This window comes from Anas platyrhynchos, chromosome Z, assembly GCF_047663525.1.
Source record: "Anas platyrhynchos isolate ZD024472 breed Pekin duck chromosome Z, IASCAAS_PekinDuck_T2T, whole genome shotgun sequence".
In the NCBI taxonomy this organism is placed as follows: domain Eukaryota; kingdom Metazoa; phylum Chordata; class Aves; order Anseriformes; family Anatidae; genus Anas; species Anas platyrhynchos.
This window is the reverse complement of record NC_092621.1, coordinates 85576703-85598395: the sequence shown is the minus strand read 5'-3', so window position 1 is coordinate 85598395 and position 21693 is coordinate 85576703. Positions and strand designations below refer to the sequence as shown.

Genomic DNA, 21693 nt, shown 5'->3' with positions numbered 1-21693 from the left:
GATTTATAAATATTTATAAAATTTATAATCCTTTGGGTCTGGTACTAGCTTGGTATACTGCTAATTACATCATTAGCTGTATCCTATTTCATAGACCTCTGTTCCTTCTCCCCTGCCAGGAAGACTGTTTTCTAAAGTGCAGTGAGTAGGATTCTGATATATAAAAAATGAATATGTTATAAATGAAGTGCAAAGGGATGATGAAAGCTAAGTAATGTGAAAAGCAGACCGATCAGCCTGAAAAGAATTTGAAATCACTAGCAGTGAAAATCAGGGCAACAATTTTAACATAAGTGGCTGCATACTCTTTGCTTTTAACCTAGAGAAATGCTCTGATTTCTAATTAACTGGAGAAAAGCAGTCCTGTAGTCATGCACCTTCATGAACATCATATTGAGTATGGAAATGAAACAGAGGTGAATATTGTAAAAGTTCACATGAAATGTGTTCATTAGTCCATAAATCACACACCTTGACAAATACAGAAGAAGCATGAGATGTAATTTAATATTGTCTTAGGTCTCAAGAGAAATAAGTTATATGACTACTGAGTGACATATTAACTGTTAACATGAAATACGAAATGAAGGGACCATAATTTGATGGCCTGTTATATTCACAGAGAGGTAGATATTAGTGCTATGGACTTCAGGGTGCTTGTAACATCATATGTAAGCCCACAATGACTACCTGTGTGACGGTTTGGAGGGTAAGAGCCATGCTGCCAGGCTGTTGTGTATCGGGCCCTGAGGTTGCTTGCGGAGGGCAGAGGCAGCCTTGCTGCACCACCTGCTCCTGCCTCCTTGGAAGGGCTGTGGAGCTCACTGTGGCCTGGGGGGACGGTGGGAGCCGTGGGGCTCCCGTGGCAAGGGAGGAGCGCAGCAGGTCTCTTCTGCTGCCCACTGTGATGAGGGAGGCCCCAGTGGACTGCAGGCTGGCAGACGTGCCTCCAGGCAACAGGAAGGGCTGGAAGGACTTTCCAGGGAATTACAGGCCCGTCAGTCTGATGTCAGCGTCAGGGCAGGTTACAGAGCTGTGTTTGGGATTTAGTATGAGACTAACGTTGGTATCACCCTGATGTTTTAATTGTTGCAGAGCAGTGCTTACACTAAGCCAAGGACTTCTCAGCTTCTTGCTCTGTCCTGCCAGCAGGCAGGCTGGGGTGAAGAAGAAGCTGGGAGGGGACAAACCCAGGACAGCTGACCCAAATTGGCCAAAGGACTAATCCATACCATATGGCGTCATGCTGAACAATTATATGGGGGATTGGACGGGGTGGGGGGTCTGGCTGCTTAGGAATAGCCTGGGCATCAGTCAGCGGGTGCATTGTACATCACTTGTTTGTACACTGTATTATTAGTTTTCCCTTCCCTTCCCTTCCCTTCCCTTCCCTTCCCTTCCCTTCCCTTCCCTTCCCTTCCCTTCCCTTCCCTTCCCTTCCCTTCCCTTCCCTTCCCTTCCCTTCCCTTCCCTTCCCTTCCCTTCCCTTCCCTTCCCTTCCCTTCCCTTCCCTTCCCTTCCCTTCCCTTCCCTTCCCTTCCCTTCCCTTCCCTTCCCTTCCCTTCTCTCTCTCTCTCTCTCTCTCTCTCTCTCTCTCTCTCTCATTCTCTCTTCCTCTTCCTCTTCCTCTCTTTTTCCCTTTCCATTCCCTGTGTGTTGCAGTTTGCTCTCATTCCTTGTCAAGTTAGAACAGTTGGACCTTGGTGCTAATGACCTGGAATTACTGGTAGGTGAGGGATGGTGGGGAGGGAATATGGGTGGTTGGTAGAGGTAGCATCTGTACCTTTGTGGAAGTGTTTTTTGTTTTGTTTTGTTTTGTCTGAAATGCAAAGAAGTAGACCCTCAGGTTGTTTGGGAAGATTCTGATCTGCCCAGGATGGCCTAGTCAGTGTTCCCAGTATAATGTTTTCTTTGTGTGTTGGCCCTGTTTCACTTTCTACTACCCTTATACACACCTTGCTCTGCTTTTTCCAAGCCCCTTTGCTCTGAGACATTCTTTGTTGCTATCTAGCTGCCTAAAGATCTTTCCTTTCCAATGAAATTCTTGTCTGGTACTTTATTTATCTGCGGTGTTGCACTGCCACCAGCTGTCATTTTCCACTTCTGCTGGGCTGACTTTCTGCATTTCCCTTCGTAATTTATTTTCTCCTTTAGAAAGTACAGGACCATTCCATGTTGTTCCTGACAGTTATGTCAGCCTAGCATGTGGTGTGTGCCCTCTGGATCAGGGTGCCTCCATGGAGGGCTCTAAACCCAAGCCTAAACCTAAGTATGCTGAGAGCCAGTGCATAATCTTGAATTACAGCTCGTCTTGACACTGGGGGAAATCCAGTGATATTTAACTTTGCAGTTGTGGATCAAGTTGTTACTGAATCCTGTTCTTAATGTTCTGAAATGCTTTTTGGCAGAAAGCCAACTAAAATGGGGACAGAAGAGATTTTGCAGCTTCCTACGCACAAAGCTGCAGCCTGCTTGTGAGAACAGTTGGCTGATGCTTGAACAGCACTCGAGTGGTGCTTTAAGTCCTAAACCAAACACTCATCAGAGTGTGTTGTGTTTACAGGTAACAAAAGGAGCAACACTATGAACACGTCTACCATTGCTGATAGCGCTGCTATATCATGTTGGGATTGTCAGTGTTAACCAAAAGCTTTTATTCATGTCTGGCAGGAGGGGGAGAAAGACACATTTCTACTGTGGGTCCAGCATTTCCAAAACCTTGCTACTGGACAGTCCTTCCTGTTGTCTTCTATGTTTCCTGTTGGGAGCTTCTGCAGCCAGTATGCTAACCCAGACACTTCCAAACATATTTGCTGCAGTATTGTGGCACACCAAAATGTTAGTCTCATAAACCATTTGATGAATGGTTGTTGGAGGTGTGAAAGCAGTACCATCGAGTTTTGCAGAGTTTTAGTGTGATTTGGAATATCCTAGAGCAGTTTCTCCCCTGGAAAGGACTGACACTGCTACTGCTGTGACACTGCTACTGCCCTGCTCTGTTACAGCCAGATAACTCTGGGAGTGCTACCAAACTTGTGCGAGCTTTGGTTAGACCAGAATGAAGTCCTGTACCCAGCTGCACGCTGTAATAGCAGAGAAGTCCGCATCAGATTCTGTGACATTTTGTTCATGTCCAGCTTGGGCTCTAGTGGTCTGATAAAACACGTCATTTGAACTGATTCAATCTTGAGGTATGACACGTATTCCTCTGATTGTTAAATGTCATGCTCTGCATGAGTGCTTTTTCTTCGGTAGGGCCTACAGCGCAGAGCAACCCCTCATCCCAGCGAGCTGAAGGTTATGAAGAAAGTTATTGAAGTTCCGTGCAATGAGGTACATGCTGCAAAACCTGGCACAGACCTGAATTCACCTAAGTCAGAAGCGAGTGCTGTTCACTAAGAAATGGATAACTGTACAGAGCATGTCGCAGATGGGGGAAATGGAGAGGCAGTGTTTGTAAGCTGGGCAGAAAGAACTTAACTTTTGGGAAATGTGAGACTGGACTGAGCATGGATTGCTTGCATTTCATGAGTTAGAACCTACCTTGTGGTGTCTGCTAGGGCCACTGAGACAGCACAAGATGCAGCAAGGATACAGAAAAGGCCATAACGGGGAATGTGTGCCTCAGTGCCACTTCAGTCACAGAAGAGGGAGAGAAAAAGAAGGCTCTGATATACTGAATAAAGATTGATGGGAATAGAGTACTGGGGGATGTTGCCTTGCTGCCCAGGTGTGATATTGACAATAAATGCCCACATAGATGGTGAAACAGGGGTAGAGCTAGGAAGGTAGTGGGCAACTTGAAAAAGCTGGTTCTTTTGGCAGTGGACCATACCCCACCCTGCACCAATCAGATTATACTGATCCATTTCCTACTTTGGTTTCCGTCTTGATTTTTGTAATCTATCATCTTCCCAGGAGAAAGACTGAGTGCCACGTCAAATCACAGTGAGGACTGCCACCTTTCTAACAGCACCACCTCTTGCTGACCTTAGGGCAGAGGAGCAGGGAAAAGAGGGACAAAGGAGCTGGCCAAATGGGCAGCTGTCTGAGATGCAGGAGCTGGGGAAGGTTGTAAAGCCAAAAGCTGAAGAGGAGCATAAAGAAGCAGCTGTCCAAGAGGAGGAAGATGTAGAAGTAGAATACAATGAGGTAGGAATCTAGGAACTGCATCAGGGTCATGTTAAAAAGTGGAAGGATTTGACAGTTTCTGAGAAAATGATAAATGGATTTACAGAGTATGATTTGGGCATTGCTGGAGGCAAGTAAAGGCCCTGGAAGCTAACTGCAAGGAGAGATTCAGGGAGCGTGGTGGAACAGGGTCCATCAAAGACTAGGAAAAATAGCATGGGAATGGGGCAGGGACTGTGCAAAAGTCAGGCTTACAGGTTTGAGTGCCCATGAAGCTGACAGATGTGTCTAGGTGAAGGAGTTAATATGGGAGATGGGGCAAAAACAAGTATAGGGAAATTGGGGTATGTATTCCTGCATCTTCTTTAACATTAAAGCAGAAATGCTGGCTTTGCATGCGTTGGTAGTAGAGGGACAGCAGATTTATGTGCTGCCTGCAGCTATGGCTGTTATCTGAGGCTCGCAGCCTTTCTGGGGCTTTGCCATTGCAGCCCACTGTACACTTTACTGAGGACACATTAATAAGGAGTGAAGATGAGGATGAAGATGAAAAGTGACCATTCCCAGTGGAGAAACAGAGGCTTATCCACAAGGACACACCCCATTATAAGAAACACTTTTAAGATAACTAAACTGCCCAAGCCGGAGGAAGTGGTGGCACTCCTGCAGGGGCTGAACAGTGAGGGAGTCCTAAAAGAGGAAGAGGAGCTGGGAAATCACAATAACAATGCAGAACCTGAGGATCGGGAGGAAGCATGGGATGAGGATAACAGAAAAAGTGGAGCTTTATCTGCTCATCCACCAGTGCAGATAAGGTCTTGAGGGGATGGGGAAAGGTCAGAGGGGTGCCAGACCACCCTTCTGCTGCTTTGAACTACCAGCCAGGTTGATGCAGTACAAATGAAAATGTTCTCAAGAGGCTCCAGCACTTCAGGAGAAACACGCTGAGGTCAGGAGAACTGAAGTTCTTTCTGGGGCTTATACAATTGTCCAACAGCTGTGCCATGTTGCTTATGTCTGACTTCTCACGCTATGTCCAAATGTTTGCATGCTCCCCTTATGTGTGATGTTGTGATCTGTGCTGCAAGAACGGTTCTTTTGTCCCATCACTGATGGGTTTTTTCATTCCTTTCAAAAAACGACCTCCTTGCTTGCTAGTTGTTGCACCTCGTTTGCTACAGAATGAGCCATGTCTGTGGATGGATCTAATCTCCTCAGGCTTATGTTCAGACTGCTTACAGTTGCTTTTCTGCCACGGTTCAGGTCCTGAAGAGGAGTACTAGTGAGAGCAGTTAGGAGCATGCCATTCTCATTGGTTCTACCCAGTGCCTGCCCCAGAACAGGTGCAGTCTGATGAAATGTGCCTAGGGACTCAAGAGAGCCTGTTTTATGAAGTTCTGCCATTGCCATGGGGCCACAGCGAGCCTTTCTGGTCATGGTTGGGGCTGATGAGTTAAAAGGTCCTTGGCTCTACTCAGGTGAATCCCCATGTTTCATCAGGGACATCCAGATTCTTGCTTGAGGAAGATGCTCACAGTAGAATAGGAATATACTTACAAGGGACATTGCCTGAGGTCAGACCAGTTCTTACTGAAATTGGTGATGAAACTGATGATTTTGTGAGGTGTTCTTAACAGGCAGGGATTAGGATGCAGTTGAATCTACATTATCTGTCTACATTATATAGAGTATGACACCAGCAAATCTTGTGGGAGAGATGTAGGTCTCCGAACTGGTGTAATATGCTGGAGTAAAACCTATTCTTGCTGTTACTGCACGCACTCCAGACTATTGGGATCTTTCCAACCTGAGCTGGAGTTCAGATTGCACAGGGAAAGTTCTTGCACTCAAGTTTCCATTGGAGCCTTTCCTTCAGTGGATGCTTGCCTTGACGTATCTGAGCTGATATTTGATCCCTAGGGATGAGACATGCAGTTTCCTTACTATTTGCAAAGTTCTTCAGAGTGAAAATGCATTGTTGCTGCTGCTTGTAAGAGTGTGTGAAGCCATCCTAAATCCCCTGTATCTAAGACCTGCCGTACATGTGAAATGCCCTGACCCAGAAGGCTCCTGTCCCAACAGAGGGTGTCGTTTGATCAAGCCAATAATTTTAGTGTATGACTCAAAGCCAAGGACACACTGACCCACTGTAAAAACCTGTGAAGGTATTGCACCCATAGGTGTTGAGACCATGGGTTTGGTATCGCTGTTAAAATAGTTGTCCTTATTAGAGGCTAAACCTTCTGCCTGGAAATAACAGTTCTCCTTTTCTTGGGACGGGGTTGAATGCTTGCTCCGTGAAGACATGTTTATTAGCTTGCCTCCCGAGCTGTCTTCCAGAAGTAGGAATGTGGGGAGCAATGTCCCCACAGAGTTTCAAGTGAGGAATGCAGTATACATGCACTAAGTAAGATGATAGGACAAGGTGTGCAGGAGGTTTAGTCCTTAAATCAGAGTATTTTTGTTTGTTTGTTTGTTTGCTTGTTTTTTTCCCAAGGAGAGTTGGTTTTCAACAGAAATTCTAAGATTTCCTGTATTTGGGAGCAGGCTGACTGAGCATGTGACACTTCCACCGGAGGCATTTCCCTTCACAGGAGGGACCAGTGAAGTTTGATTTGGAACAGATGCATTCCTGTGCGGCAGCTAGGTGGTACCAGAGGGCCCTCTGCAATTTTCTTCTGTGTTGATTGATCGTTCTTCATTCACTGAAAGACACGGTATAGAGTGGGTAAAACCAGCTAATGATGTTTAGCTTGTGAGCGTGATGGTCACAGCCTCAGTGCGTCAACACAGACAAAATATGCCCTTTAAGATGTGACAAGCTCCCAACCGACCCTGAATGTGTGCGGGATTTGCTGCTCCACCTGGATCCATACAAGTCCATGGGTCCGGATGGGATCCATCCCAGAGTGCTTAAAAAGCTGGCTGATGTCATCACGGGACCTCTCTCAATTATTTTTCAACAGTTTTGGGAATCTGGAGAGATTTAGGCTGGACATCAGGATGAGGTTCTTCACCAAGAGGGTGGTCACGCCCTGGAACAGGCTCCCCAGGGAAGTAGTCACTGCACCAAGCCTGTCAGAATTTAAGAAGCGATGGGACTGTGCTCTTAGTCATACGGTCTGAGTTTTTGGGTAGACCTGTGTGGTGCCAGGAGTTGGACTTGATGATCCTTATGGGTCCCTTCCAACTCGGGGTATTCTATGATTCTATGATTAAATCTTTATTAATTTTGACAGTCTCTTTGCATGTTTAAACATCAGAAATTGCAAACCACCTAGTTCTGGTTCACAAGAATGTGAGCTTCCCTGACAGCTGAGTTGAAAGCCCAAGCTATTTCTGCCAGTAGATGATTTCACACCCTGCCTGCCTGCACAAAGACAGCTTGCCTGGTGCATCTGGCATACCACGGGGGGAATGCTAGCCATGCCAGGTAGCCACATCTAGGTAAGTGTTTAGTTTCTTCCAGCTCCTGTGCTCATTCCGTTACCGAAGAAAATTCACAATGTCACAGGGGCCTGGCCATATCTATCCCATGAACTGAATAAAGTGCCCACTCCTGGCACCACTTGGAGAAAGGTATGAGTAGGAACTTGTACAGGAAGACCACTTTAAGCATTTAAAAGCAGACACGGCTCTGCATTCCCACGCTTAGGTTCTCTATTGTCATACTGCATTTCAGGTAACTTAGTTCACTATCTGTTTCCTTGCTGATAGCAATGTAGGGACAGCTTCTTCCAACACTTCTTAAGTTTGGAGTACCCATCTGCCACCTGTTGGGGGTGGGTCTTGTCCTCATCTCTCTGAAGGGTCTCATGAATGTCAGCACTTTTCTCACATTAGTTTAAGACAATGGACTATGTCAGAGTGCCTTATGAAGTACTGTGAACGAGAGAGGGCCTTAGAATCATACCACAGAACGGCTTGGGTTGAAAGGGACCATAAAGACTATCCAATTCAAAGCCCCCTGCCATAGGCGGGGATGCCACCCACTAGATCAGGCTGCTCAGGGCCTTGTCCAACCTGGTTGTGAACACCTCCAGGCATGGGGCATCCACAGGTTCCTTCTCTGGCCAACCTGTTCCAGTGCCTCACATTGCTTACAGTGATGAATTTCCTCCTAACCCCTAATCTAAGTCTCCCCTCTCTTAGTTTAAAAAAAGGGTCCTCTTTTCCATCCTTTTTAAAAATGGGAGTGATGTTTCCCTTTTTCCTGTCACCAGCTACTTCACCTGACTGCCAAGACTTTTCAGGTAGGATGGAGAGAGGCTTGGCGACGACATCAGCCATTTCCCTCAGGACCCTGAGATGCACGTCATCAGGCCCAACAGACTTCATCGAATCATAGGATCTTAGAATGTTTGAGTTAGAAGGGACCCACAAGGATCAAGGCCAACTCCTGGCTCCCCAAAGAGCCACTCAAAATAATAATAAAATAGTGAAATAATAATAATATAAGATCAGATCATGCACCTGAGAGCACTGTCCGAGCGCTTCTTCCATTCTGGCAGGCTTGGTGCTGTGACCACTTCCCTGGGGAGCTTGTTCCAGTGCGTGACCACCCTCTCGGTGAACACTGACATTCCCTCAGGTCTTGTTGCTGGTCACCAGAGCAGAGACCAGTGCTTGCCTCTCCTCTCCCCTTGTGAGAAAGCTGCAGACCACAATGAGGTCTCCTCCTGTCTCCTCCAGGCTGAACAATCCAAGCGACTTCAACTGCTTCTCCTACGTCTTCCCCGCTAGACCCTTCTCCATCTTTATTGCCCTACTTTGGAGACTGTCCAACAGTTTTACGTCTTTCTTCCTTATACTCTGGTGCCCAGAACTGCACACACCACTTGAGGTGAGGCTGCACCAGCGCAGAGCAGACTGGGACAATCCCCTCCCTTGGCCAGCTAGCAATGCCGTGCTTGATGCACCCCAGGGTATGGTTGGCCCTCCTGGCCACCAAGGCACACTGCTGGCTCACGTTCAGCTTGCTGTCAACCAAAAACCCCAGATCACTTTCTGCAGGGCTGCTCTCCAGCCTCTCATCCCCCACTCTTTATAAATAGCCAGGGTTGCCCCTTCCCAGGTGCAGAATCTGGCACTTGCTCTTGTTAAACTTCGTACTGTTGGTGACTGTCCAGCTCTCTTCATTTGTCCAGATCTCTCTCCAAGGCCTCACCACCCTTGACGGAGTCAACAGCTCCATCCAGTTTGGAATCATTTGTGAACTTGCTCAAAAATCCTTCAAGCCCTTCATCCAGATTGTTTATGAAAACACTGAAGAGGACCGGTCCTAAAATGGAGCCCTGGGGAACCCCGCTAGTGATAGATCACCAGCCTGATGTAACCCCATTTACAAGAGCCCTCTGGGTCTCACCTGTCAGCCAATTGTTCACCCATCTTACTGTGATTTTATCTAACTGCTTTCTGGTCATTTTGTCCAGACAAGTTCTGCGAGACAGTATCGAATGCTTTAGTGAAATCCAGAGAGACTACAACAGCTGGCTTCCTTGGGTCAGATAGCTGGACTTTTCAAATAGGATGGAGAGAGGCTTGGCATCTGCATCAGCCTGTTCTCTCAGGACCTTGGGATGCACACCATGAACCCCCCAGACTTGTACCTGTTCAGTCTGATCAGGTGGTATCAATCCTTCTTTTTGCTTACTATGGGAGTGACTTTGTTCCCCCTGGGAGACGTTATAAATCAATCAGTACCAGAGTTGTTCATTAATTGATAGGACTGCTCTTCCATTTATTTTAAATCAACTTTCTGAATTGGATTCATTAACAACCTGATTTCTCATACAGACAGGTTCAGTAATATTAACAGCTATGTGGCAATTTAGAGGCAGATGCATAACAAAGCAACGTCCTGGCACTTTATACAAAAAGAAGATGGAGGTGGGTTTTTGTTGTTGTTGTTTAAACAGTACCAGAAGTATTCCATCATAACATACTGCTTCCTGTAGTACAGAGTACTCTGCGACCAGAAGTCAGCTGCAGGAGAAACAGACATCTTCCCCACACTCCCAGCCAAGCTATCACTTTCAGGTCAGATATGCTTCAATGTCCATTTTTAACACCATTTAGGACTGCATGCCTGTCTCTCGCACAGCGTTTAATTAACACGAAAGGGAAAGCAGCTACAGTTCATTTCACGTCTGCAGAAGCCGCGTCTTCTTTGCACCTCGCACGCTGTTCAGACACTGTCCAGCTTCTTCAGGATGACAGGAGCTGAAAAGAGAACACAGAAGGAGCATCACCGAGCCTGCCGCCAAGCTGCCGCGCACCTCGCCTACCCAGACGGGCTGCGCCTCCGCCACCCAGCTCCCTCCCCCCGCCGCGCCGCCGCTGCTCTGCCCGCCGAGGCCCCCGCCCGCCCGGCCCCGCCGCAGCGCGCAGCCCGCCAGCAGCAAGGCCCGGCCCGGCCCGGCCCGGCCCGGCGCGGTGCCGCGCACTCACTGATCCGCAGCAGCGCCACGTAGATGAGGAAGTTGCGCACGGAGGCGAGGACGTCGCGGCGCATCTTCCGCCGCAGCTCCTCCGGGTCCATCTTGGGCCCCAGCCCCTCGATGCGGAACATGCCGCCGGCCCCGCGCCGCTACGGCTGCCGAGCAGGGACAGGCGGCGGCGGGCAGCGGGGCGGGCTCCGAGCATGCGCACGGAGGGCGGCGGCGTTCCCGGCCCCCCGCGGCGGGGCCTCTTGGGGGCGGGGGGCTGTGGGGCTCGTTGCGTCCCTGCCGCCTGGGGAAGCTGCCCTGCCCTTGGGTGCTCCCACAGAGCCCTGACTTTGGCAGAGGATGGCCGAGGAGGAGCCTTCCCAAAGCGCCCTGCTCCGAACTGGGACTTTTCCCAGCTTGCAGCCCCTAGTCCGAAGGAATGGGCAGCCCTTCCTCGTTACCACAGCTGAAAGGCTGTCCTCCCAAGAGTTCTAGCGCAAGGCCCTAAACGAAAGTACACCAGATCTCATCATCTGCGATCTCAAGCACTTCTGTGGGGGGAAAGGAACTTGAGGAGACGCCTGCATCCTCCTTGATGAAGATGCTTTGTGAGGTGGCCCTGCACACGCTGTTCTGGGGTGTTTCTCCAGGGCTGCTCCAACATCCAGGAGATGGCTCCTCAGCCACCTGAAAGGACAGCACACCTTCCCTTTAGGCAAGGCAACAATAGCTTTCTCTGGCCCCTCGAGCGAGCACCTGCTAAGAAGATACAGAGAAGTACCAGAAACCTTCACTGCTGCAGTCAGATCAGGATGTTTATCACTGATGCATACCAAAGAGGTTTCAGAGACCCAGGGGAAGACTTGCAGAAGCACAAAGGGGAGGCAAAGTAGATAATGGTGGAGCCTTGGTGCTACCTACTACGTTGACCCTTTCGCCCCATCAAAAGGATCAATATTGATCATACACTAATGGCAGTGTTTACCTTTGTGAAAGCAAAAAGAATTTGTCTGTCTTCATCTGGCCAATAAATTTCAGCTCTGTGATCTCTCTGTATGGGCTCCGTACAGTCAGTCAGACTGTGCAAAGATGCATTTTCTGGGTTTCGTTAAGCCAGCCTGAAAACAAATGAATGTCAGTGCTATTTCAGGTTGAAGGGACGGTTCCCATCCACTCTACTGACGCCTCCCCAGCTTCTCAGGCTTGGTTTATGGCCACGCCACCCCTCCATGTATGTTTTGAGTCTAGGACTGATGCATATACAACGGGCTTACGTGGCAATGTTTTGGTAGTGGGAGAGGCTGCAGGGTTGGCATGGATGAGCAAAGCCCAGCAGCTGCCCCATGTCAGATCAGAGCCAGCTCCAGCCAGCTCCAAAATAGACCTGCCGCTGGCCAGAGCCGAGCCAGTGAGTGATGCCGGTTGTGCCTCTGGGAGGTGTTTAAGAAGAGTTTAAAAAAAAAAAATGCTGCATTGTAGCAGCTGGAAGAAGGGACTGAGAAACTGAGAGAGAAGAAACCCTGCAGCCACCAAGATCAGTGTAGAAGGAAGGAAGGAGGTGCTCCAGACACCCTGCAGAGAATGAGCTGCAGCCTGTGGAGAGGAGACCACACAGGAGCTGGGGATCTGGGGGTAGTTGCTGCCCACGGGAGACCCATGTTGCAGCATTTTGCTCCTGAGGGATGGACCCCATGATACAGACCCATATTGGAGATGTTCCTGAAGAGCTCCCACTTCCTGTGGGAAGCCCACGTAGGATCAATTTGGGAAGGATGGCATCCCATGGGAGGGACCCCACATGGCGCATGGGCAGAGAGTGACCGTGAAGAAGTATGTGACTGGTGCTCCCTGCTCCTGATCCCTGGCAGTATGGTGAGCATGACGAAGAATATGTGAAATATCCATAATATTCTAGAAAACAGGTCTTATGTGGAGTGGCTAAGGGAGCTGGCATTGTTTAGCCTGGAGAAGGGGATGCCCAGGGGAGACCTTAGTGTACTTCACAGTTACCTTAAAGGAGGCTATGGCGAGGCGGGGATCGAGCTCTTCTCCCAAGCACCAAGTGGTGAGACAAGGGGAAATGGCCTCAAGTTGTGCCAGGGAAGGTCTAGGTTGGATATTAGGAATTCCTTCACTGAAAGGCTTATGCAGCATTGGAACAGGCTGCCCAGGGAAGCGGTTGAGTCACCATCCCTGGAGGTCTTCACGAAATGTGTAGATGTAGAACTTAGTAGCACACGTCAGCATGGGTTCTGGTTCAGGGAAGCGTAACAGCACCAGGAGCACTGTCTGCCAGCAGGCTACCAGCCCTAAGGGGGTCTTAGACTGGAGCTGCTGCTGGGTGGCAAAACCTGTGGTCCCTCAGTGGGCAGGGGCACCTCCGCTGTTGTCTTCTTCTTCTGAGCAGTGACTGAGTGACTCCTGTTCTATTAGTAATCGGCAATAAATTAAATGAGTCTTCCCCAAGCTGAGTCCGTTCTGCACATGACAGTAATGAGTGAGCAATCTCCCTGTCCTTATCTCAACCCACTTTTTTTTTTTTTTATATATATATCATATTTTCTCCCTCTGTTCTTCTGAGAAGGGGGAGTGAGAGAGTGGCTGTGTGGTTATTAGCTACCCACCGGTGTTAAACTACAGCATGTATCTTCTGCAGACAATACTGCCCAGGCACATGGGAAGATGCAGGTATCTAAGCCAGGCTGTGGCAGACCCTCCCAGACAGGATGGCACTGGCAGAATTGCCTCTGAGGCTTGGTCTGCCATGTCATTGTGCAAGCTGTTTTCTTTTGGGCCAGTCAATATTGGATAGCTTTCTTATTAATTGCATTTGTTTTCCATGGAAGATGACAATGGCTATTATGTAGGGATTCTGCGAGTTTCTGGCCAGTGTATCTACTCAAATGGTGCACATGTAAATCCAGACATTGTACATGGTGTGTCAGGGGCAGCTGTACAGCAACATCAGTGTCCAGTCAGTGTTCACAGCAGTCATACCATCCAGGGCTATCGTAACAGACACCCAGAGGGGGCACAGTGTTCCCTCTGTTTAGTCCCTCTCTTCATATCTGCAGCAGGTAAAACCATCCCCAGGTCACTGAAGAGACAAAGTCTGCAAGACAGGCATCTAACTATGCACAGTTAAAGCTCTGCTTCTGAGTTCACCAGACTGGAAATCTTGTCCTTTCAACTAATTCCAGCCAGAAGCTCTGCCATGGATTGCAGCTCATGTCTGCTTCTTAGGTCCAGGAGAGTCAGCAGAGCCAAGCAGGGTTCTTTTGGTGACTGTACAAGGGGGGAAGATGTTCTGGCCCAGATAACTGCATTGAATGACAGAGACCAAAATGGAAATTACATTACTCTTTTGAATGCTCTGCTGTAGTAGTGCTGTCAACTCCTAATCTGAAGGGGAAGCAGAATGGTAAGGAGCTTAATCGGAGAAAGAGACTTAAAATACTATCTTGCAGTGACCTCTGTTAGGCGTAAGGAAGGAGACTGCATAGATTCTCATGCAGGAGTACATTCAACATGGTACTCCTGGAGAAAGTGGAATCCTTAGGTGACATTAGGACCGTGGGAGAGATGTTATTTTCCTGCAGACCAAGTAACAACAAATAAAGCAGCATTCAGGCCCGCTGTCCTGTGTTATGTAAACCAAGTGGATAATATGGGGAAAAAACACACCTGGACAGATACTCGGGTAATACTTCAGTATTACCACTACTGGGTACTACTAGTGGTAATGCTTCAATCTTCCCTTGTGTGCCTCTGCCACAGTGCTGCAACTGCCTCATCAGCAAAGACATGATCTCTGGCTGTTCCCTGTCAGGGGATGATGGATCCAGCAGCTCAAGAGTGGCAAGTTTGCTGCATCTCCAGGATTTGCCAGGAGCAAATCTGAATGTGTGTTACCAGAAGGTGCATGCACACACTTAGGTACATGGCTGGCCACACACACCAACACAGACAGACCCCCTCAGCACTCCTACAAACTCAGATGGCCCAAACAACCTTATTCTGCTTCTCTTTCTGTCTCTGAAATGCCAAAAAACACCTGCACATGAAAAGGACACTCCCTCCCCCAGGAAAGCAACTAGAAGTGGAGTTCAGCTGGGAGGCAGGACAGGCTGCCCCGATCAGGCAGACGGCATGGAAGACAAGCATCCTGACCAGCAAACCATTTATATGCTGCTGGCCCTTTTTATCCCATTCTCTCTCATTTTTCCCACATTTGTTCACCACAGGCTATCACCATCCCTGCCCTTCCCCACGTTTATTCCTGCCCTGAGCATCGTGCAGTAAGCCCTCTGCAATCTTGAAATGCTCTTCTCCTGCACGCCATAGCATTTCCCATGCTCCTGGCAGGGTCTGTGGGGTGGTCAGGGTAGGGTGGGTGTCCACCCCCCACACGTGGCCAAGCTACCTTTTCCAGAAGGGACTGGGCAGGGGCCTCTGTCTTGGAGTGTGTCAGTGGGGATCCTTTGACAGCCCTTGAGTCCGGGGCTCTTCTTGTTTGTGCAAAGGAGCTTTTTGGTGCCAAAGTAAGCACCTGCAAAGTACGTTTTCTTTTCTGAGAGACAATGCTTAGAGAAGTGTTATTTGACTAGTCAGGCTGGAATCTGCATTAGTCAACCCAGGTGAGGTCAGACAGTTTGAAATCACCCATCGGTTCTTGATTCAGGAATCCCAGGGATGTCCTCAACACCCCAGGTCTTCGGCCAGTCCCGTTTTCCTATTCTAGCCTGGGACTACAGCTCCAAGGGGGTACCCTGGCTCTGCTAGGACTCCAAGGGAAGGCTTTTCCTCCTGTTCTGCCCAGACATGATTGAAAATTATTTCTGATGTCTTCTGAAAGTTTAATGCACTTTATACTGAGGAGAACAAGAAAGGGACCATCACTTGTATCATTTGTGTGGGTGACTTTGAGAAGCAGTTGCTACTCTTAAGAATGACAGAGTATTATGATGTGTGTCTGCAGTTTGAGCGAGCCTGAACCTTCTGGAGAAATGTTTTCTGGTCACTTGGGAATGTTTTCTGGTCACTTTCATTAGCAGAAGCATCTCTCTTGTCACTCTCTCCCCTTTTTGCCTTTTACAACAGATATAAAATGTGTGGGTTCCTTTTTGAGCTTTCTGCCTTTGAAATACATTGTCAAAGGTGTAAGAAGGAAGTCACAAGTTTCAAGGCCAAATTGTGGGCCATCTAGTTTAACCCCCACACATCTGAACTGTTCTTGCATTCTTCAGAAGAACATCTCAGAATCAACCATTTGGACGCTTCCGCATGGTTTTGCAATGTTTCCCCAGACGGAAGGCTTTTATAGATCAGCTCTGACATGATGAATACACAGGCAAGGAAGAACACTGCTGAGAGATAAAGTGTCTCATACCTTTTTAGATAGATGTTTCCCAAACTTCTGAAACTTGGAAAACTCAGAGAGAGGAAAACTACATGTTCAGCTCTACAATGTACACAGGTAGATACCTAATGCATCTGATAGTTTGACATGGAGCTCTGATTCATCTTTTTAATGGATTCCACTTTTCATCCACATGAAAGACAACTATTGTTTAATTTTGTTTTTAATTCAGATTCTGCTTCCTGTGTAGATTGCTTTGGAAACAACATCTATCGGCACTGGTAGGTACAGATGTATGCTTGTCCATTGTCCATGAAAGGTACATGAATCAGCAGTTGATGCAAAACCTATTCCAGGGCACTATTTAATGCTATATTAGTTACAGATGGCAGGAGCAAATGTAATTTTGGCTAAGTTCAGCAATCACAAAATAGTACTGGTCATGAACAGTGACAGACAAATTCAGCTTTTACAACAGCAGAAGAGAAAAATAATGATAGTTTCAATCAGTGTTGATTTGGGAGACGAGCAGTTCCTGAGCCGGGAGCAAAAAAGAACAAAGGTAAAGGCAGAAGGACCCGCAGTGCGGAAATACTCTGACTAATTAGGGAGTCTGAAAAAGCAAAACCAGAAAGGCACAAAACAGAAAAAATCAATACCTTTCAGTAGGCGACTCTTTTCTTGTCCAACCCTATGCTAAATAAAGGGCTGCAGAGAGTAGCAGAGGCGTTTAAATACAGAACAGGGCATTTTTACAGGGAAGGCTAGTGTCAGAGATGGAGACGAAGAGCTGACACAGTGGATGTGGGTTCCTGTACACCCATTTGTGCAGTGCTGGGCAATCACCAAGCAGCCCTACACCCACTTGCTTTGTCCACATCAGGAGAAAGAGCACAGCACACCGTGTTATGTGATAGAAGCTGCTCTGCACACTCAGAGGAGCACGGAGAGGCAATGGTGGCGGAGGAACCCAAAGAGTATCTTGTGCCACTTACTCCCAGGAGCCATCAGCCTAACAAAGGTCTGTCTCCACAAGCTCAGAGGAGCAGAGGAGCACAAAGGCAGGTGGAAACTCAAATTAGGAGCTCAGCAGAAGGGGTACCCTACCCAGGACCCTCCCAGAGCTTTCTCAGGAGAACCTCAGCCCCAGGGTCCAGGCATAAAACTCTTCAATGGGAGTCAGAGCCCAAGCACCCTTGGGACCTAGGAGGGTCCCTGCCAGGAGCATGGGAAATGCTATGGCGTGCAGGAGAAGAGCATTTCAAGATTGCAGAGGACTTATTGCACGATGCTCAGGGCAGGAACCAAACGTAGGGAAGGGCAGGGATGGTGATAGCCTGTGGTGAACAAATGTGGGAAAAATGAGAGAGAATGGGATAAAAAGGGCCAGCAGCATATAAATGGTTTGCTGGTCAGGATGCTTGTCTTCCATGCCGTCTGCCTGATCGGGGCAGCCTGTCCTGCCTCCCAGCTGAACTCCACTTCTAGTTGCTTTCCTGGGGGAGGGTCTCTGTTTGGAGTGTATGTGTGCACAGGGTCACAGGGCCCACGTGTCAGTGGTGCAGCACCTGGAGCAGCGCGGGTGTGCACGTGAGCGTGCAAGCACAAGTGGAGATCCAGCCGGGCAAGTGGGCAAGGAGGGGATGTGGCTGGGGAGCCAGGGGGTGCGGGTCTCAAGGCGTGAGACCACCGGAGGGACTGGCTGTTGAGGGGGGACCAGGGCAGCCTTGGGCAGCTGTGTGCCGGTGCCTGCGTGAAGCTCAGTGCGTGCAAGGCGGGCTGTGCCAGCAGCTGGAGCAGTGCTGCTGCTGCGAGGGGCTCCCACCTGCTGGCGCCAGCAACCAGGGCAAGCAGGACTGAGGGGCATAAAGGGAAATTTCAGATCACAGTTGCTGGTACCACTGGTGATTTGTGACCCAGGAACAACCTGGCAAGGAGGCCTGGGTGCAGAAGGGGTTACGCTGCCTGTGAGCAGGAGCTGCAATCAGAGGCAGAGGTGCTACTAAGGGAGGGAGGTCTCCCTTGCAGGTGAGGTTGGAAATGCGCAGCTTTGTCTCCTAGCACACTCAGGTTTTCTAGCTTGGAGAAAAAGCGGCTGAGGGGTGACTTTGCGCTCTGCAACTTCCAGAGGAGGGGGGAAGCGCAGAGGGAGGTGCCTGCCTCTGCTCCCTGTAGCTGATGGCGAGACGCGGTAATGGCACAGAGCTGCGCCGGGGCAGGCTGAGACCAGACGTCAGAAAACATTTCTTTCCCATGAGAGCAGTCAGACGCTGGATCAGGCTTCCTAGGGAGGTGGTTGCACGTCAGGATTCAACAGGCATTTGGACAGCGCCCTCAATAACTGCTCTAACTTTTGGCTAGCCCTGAAAGAGGTCAGGCATCTGGACTCAATGATCTTTGAAGGTCCCATCCAAGTGAAGTGTTCTACTTCTAACACACATATCTGCATGCATGTGTGCGTACGTATATATATCTATCCATACATCGTTTTCTCAGTAATGGACCTTCATGCCAAGCATCCAGCGAGAACAGGATGAGACCGTTGGTGCTGTTTGTGTTTCTGCGGGTGCTTCATGCATCTCTTTTCATCTCGCTGAGGTATGTTGTGTAAATGTGTTTTGTGTCTGCCTTTGGGGAACGCATTCCCAGTCTCGCTGCTGCTTTTACCCGGGGCAAAGAGTTGCAGCGCATTCACCTCTGTAAGGATTCCGGACTTGTCTTCCTCAAGACATTGCAGAGACTGAGCAAGCCCGAGACTTGCCCGGAGACGCGGCGCACAGTCAGAAAGAGCCTCTCCGAAACAGCGGAGGTTGCGCGGAGGAGACCTGCGGGGGGCGAGAGAGCGGGACAGCCGCCCCCGAAGGGGCAGGCAGCGGGACCGAGCAGGGCGCAGCGGCGGCGAGGAAGAGGGACGGGAGGGGGCGGCGCGGAGCCGAGGGCCGCCGGGACCCCCGCTGCGCCCTCCTGCGCGGGGCGGGCCGGGGGCGGTGCCCCCTGCCCCCACCGCCCCCAGCACCCCCGCCCCGGCTCCGCCTTTCCGGGCAGAGGCCGCGCCTGTCCCGCTGTCGCCGGCGGCTCTGCGCTCGCCTCCGCGCAGCAGGTAACGAGCTCCGCTCCCAGCGGCGCCGCCCGAGCCGCGGCTGCAAGGCAGGGGCGCGGGGGGGGGGCGAGGGCAGCGCGGCGCTGCCGCGGCTTCTCCCGGGCTTCTCCCGGTGTCCTCCCGACGTGCTCGGTTGGCTTCGGTGCTGCCCGGCCCAAAGCTGCCGGCTGAGGCGCGAGAGCCACGGCGGGGGCTTTGCTGGCAGTGGTCAGCCCAGGACAAAGCGGGAGAGGTTGCCCCGCTTTGCGTCGGGTCCAGCAGAAAAACAGCGGCTCTGGGGTGTGGTCTCGCGTCCTGCTCTTCTCTCTTAGCCAAAAAATGCGTGCCTACCTGCATGGCAGCTCTTTGTGTTCCGTCAGTCTGAATGAAATGCTAACGACCTTGAACGTTGCGTGGCTGTCTGCGTGTGACTTGTTTGGTTGTTCCTGGCCTGATCTCGCTCTCGCACCAAATGCTGTGGGCTGATTTTCCTTTGCGTGGGAAGAAGCTCTAGATGCTCCCCTCTTCTCAAAGAAGGCTTCCAGCTGTAGAATTCAGTGCGTGATACCGGCTTTTTAACCGCAATGGGAAAATATGACGGGAGCAATTTTACCTGAGGTTGAGGGAGCTGAAGTCAAAGCGGCTTCAACATGTGAGTGGTGGGTAAACTGGTTTCCAGAGGGGTTCTTCATGACCAAGGGCACTGGTGTTGCTGTGCAGAGGCAGGGTCTGTGTGGGTCTGATGACATGCAGAAATCAGAACTCTGCAGGGGACAGTAGGTAGGATCAGACACCCTGTGCGTGTTTGTCTGGTAGGTGCTATGGATTTTGGTCGGATTTGCTCCACTTGTACGTGCTTACGGTGGCTATCTAAGCACTGAAACGCACCTGCCACATTCCACCTGAGAAACCTGTTCTGGATGTAGGTGTTGATCTCTGCCTTCTGTGTTTTTGATAACGCTCTGTGTGCTTTGTGGCTCTTTTGTTGAAGGTGATTGTAACTAAAGCAATGGGCAACTATCTGAGGTTTCTCCTTCGTGGCAGATTTGGGTTCCAGACTTCCCTGTTTGTGAGATATATATCGGACCAATGGTCTAAAGGGGCTGTAAGACCAGAAATACCAGGAAGTGTGTTAGCTACAAGGGTCTCCTCCTGGAGGAGCAGTCCTACCGATGCAGAAGAATCTGCAGAACTGGAGATGAAGTGTAGTGATGTGAGATACGAAGCCCTCAGTCAACCATTTTCTCCACTTTTCCTTTGTTGCAGTTCCCACTCCCATATTGGGTGATCTGTAACAAGGCAAATCATGAAATGTTGAGAAGGCTGTCATACAACCTGATAAAAATCAAAGCTGGGAAAAAAAATCTAGAAGCCTGCAAAGCGGAACTTTTCTCTCTGTGTACATTTTACCTGACATCAACTAGAGAGGCACTTCACTTGTGGTCCAGTTCTCTGTTCCTGAATTGCCTGTGATGAGTAAGCTCAGGGACTGAATTGGGTGGGAAGACTGGAGGTGGGGGGGGGGGAGAGGCACTGGGACGATCTGCAAGGACTCGGCATAACTGAAAACGAGGTGCTGGCCCCATTGTGCAAAAGGGGATGGTAGAGATGGCAGTGTGGAGATGGGTTCTCAGATTGACTATTGGGGTAGGAGTGCTCTGGAAGAAAAGGAGGCTTGAAAGAAGCCAGTGAAAACTTCCAGGGAATAGCAAGTGAAATTCTTTTCCACCAGAGCCTCTCAGCTGCATTCTGTGCCAATTATGGCTGCTGTGGGGAAGAGCAGCTGGGCAGCAGAACCGCAAGCATTCAGTTGCAGCTGGGCTTGCAGTGAAGTGTGGAGCTTGCCATAGAGACTCCTTTGCTTCCGTAATGTAGCCTTTGGTAGCAGGCATATGGCACATGCTTCCAAGCGTCGTGCTATCTAATGTATCTAACCATCCCTAGGTGACTTCACCCATCTAAGTTTTAGTAAATTACTCTCTAAGCAAACTGCCAGCAAAGAGGGCGGTGTGTTTAGTGCTGCTTAGCCATCTGGGCTGTAATGCTTCCAAAGAGCTTGATACTGTTAAAACTGAAGAGGATTCCTAGGCTGCTTGTGAAATGAACGGCTCTGTATGCAGCACGACATTCCCACGTCAGTGTTCTTTAAGTGCGTGTGGTTTTCCTTTCTTTAATCTTCCTTTCATATCATTTACTGAAAGGTTATGCAGAAGTTGTTTCCCAACATGTAGTCCTCAAGCTTGATAAAACCCCAAGCACAAGTGACGACCACCTCCAGACGTGGAAGAACCTGTTACATTGCCTGCCCTGAGCTTGTGCATGATCAGGTTAGTTTTCTTCTGCATGAGCGACCACAGGAAGATCCTGGGAATACTGCAGAGTGCTGAATTTCAGAGGCATGTTTCTCGGTTCAAGGTCTGCACCAGAACATGGAGACCAGTGCCAGTACGTGGAGTTCTGCACAGGATTGCTTTGTGTGTGTGTGAATTTCCCTCCATGCTGTGCAAACTTCAGGTGCTGCATTTGGAAGAGTGTTGCCAGCAGCTTAGGAGAGGTGATCCTCCCCAGCTGCTTGGCCCTGCTGAGGCCACACGTGGAGTATTGTGCCCAGTTCTGGGCTCCTCAGTACCAGAGGGACATAGAAGTACCGGAGTGGGTTCGGATGAGGGCTGCTAAGATGATTAGAGGACGGGAGC

At 49.6% G+C, this 21693-nt stretch overlaps 2 protein-coding genes and 1 long non-coding RNA gene across 9 annotated transcripts in view; 2 read left to right on the top strand and 1 right to left on the bottom strand.

The window, feature by feature from the left end:
• Positions 1–1847: 1847 nt before the first annotated feature.
• On the top strand, positions 1848–7085 carry LOC140000787 (uncharacterized). Its single transcript, XR_011805992.1, has 3 exons — positions 1848–3333; positions 3919–4152; positions 4623–7085. It is a non-coding gene; the product is annotated as an uncharacterized lncRNA (long non-coding RNA).
• A 2754-nt stretch (positions 7086–9839) lies between these two features.
• TOMM5 (translocase of outer mitochondrial membrane 5) lies at positions 9840–10771 on the bottom strand. Its single transcript, XM_038172755.2, has 2 exons — positions 10582–10771; positions 9840–10353 (listed from the first exon to the last, which is right to left on the bottom strand). Exons 1-2 carry the CDS (start codon positions 10700–10702, stop codon positions 10319–10321), a joined length of 156 nt encoding a protein of 51 aa, XP_038028683.1. The 5' UTR covers positions 10703–10771; the 3' UTR covers positions 9840–10318.
• Positions 10772–10912: 141 nt separating this feature from the next.
• FRMPD1 (FERM and PDZ domain containing 1) overlaps positions 10913–21693 on the top strand; it is a 48811-nt gene continuing 38030 nt past the window's right edge. For 5 of the 7 annotated variants that reach the window (XM_038171301.2, XM_038171299.2, XM_038171300.2 and 2 more), the window contains exon 1: positions 18902–19018. The gene's annotated coding sequence lies outside the window, so the exon portion shown is untranslated. Of the gene's footprint in view, positions 12432–18901; positions 19019–21693 lie in introns of those variants that run through there. The other 2 variants (XM_072031370.1, XM_038171296.2) reach the window with 2 other exon arrangements.

What these genes read in the sequence shown, in the direction of transcription:
- TOMM5 (XM_038172755.2), bottom strand. Translation starts at nt 10,702, where the DNA reads ATGTTCCGCATCGAGGGGCTGGGGCCCAAGATGGACCCGGAGGAGCTG. An exon ending in CGTGGCGCTGCTGCGGATCA is followed by an intron (nt 10,354 to 10,581) that starts GTGAGTGCGCGG and finishes TTCTCTTTTCAG; the next exon opens with CTCCTGTCATCCTGAAGAAG.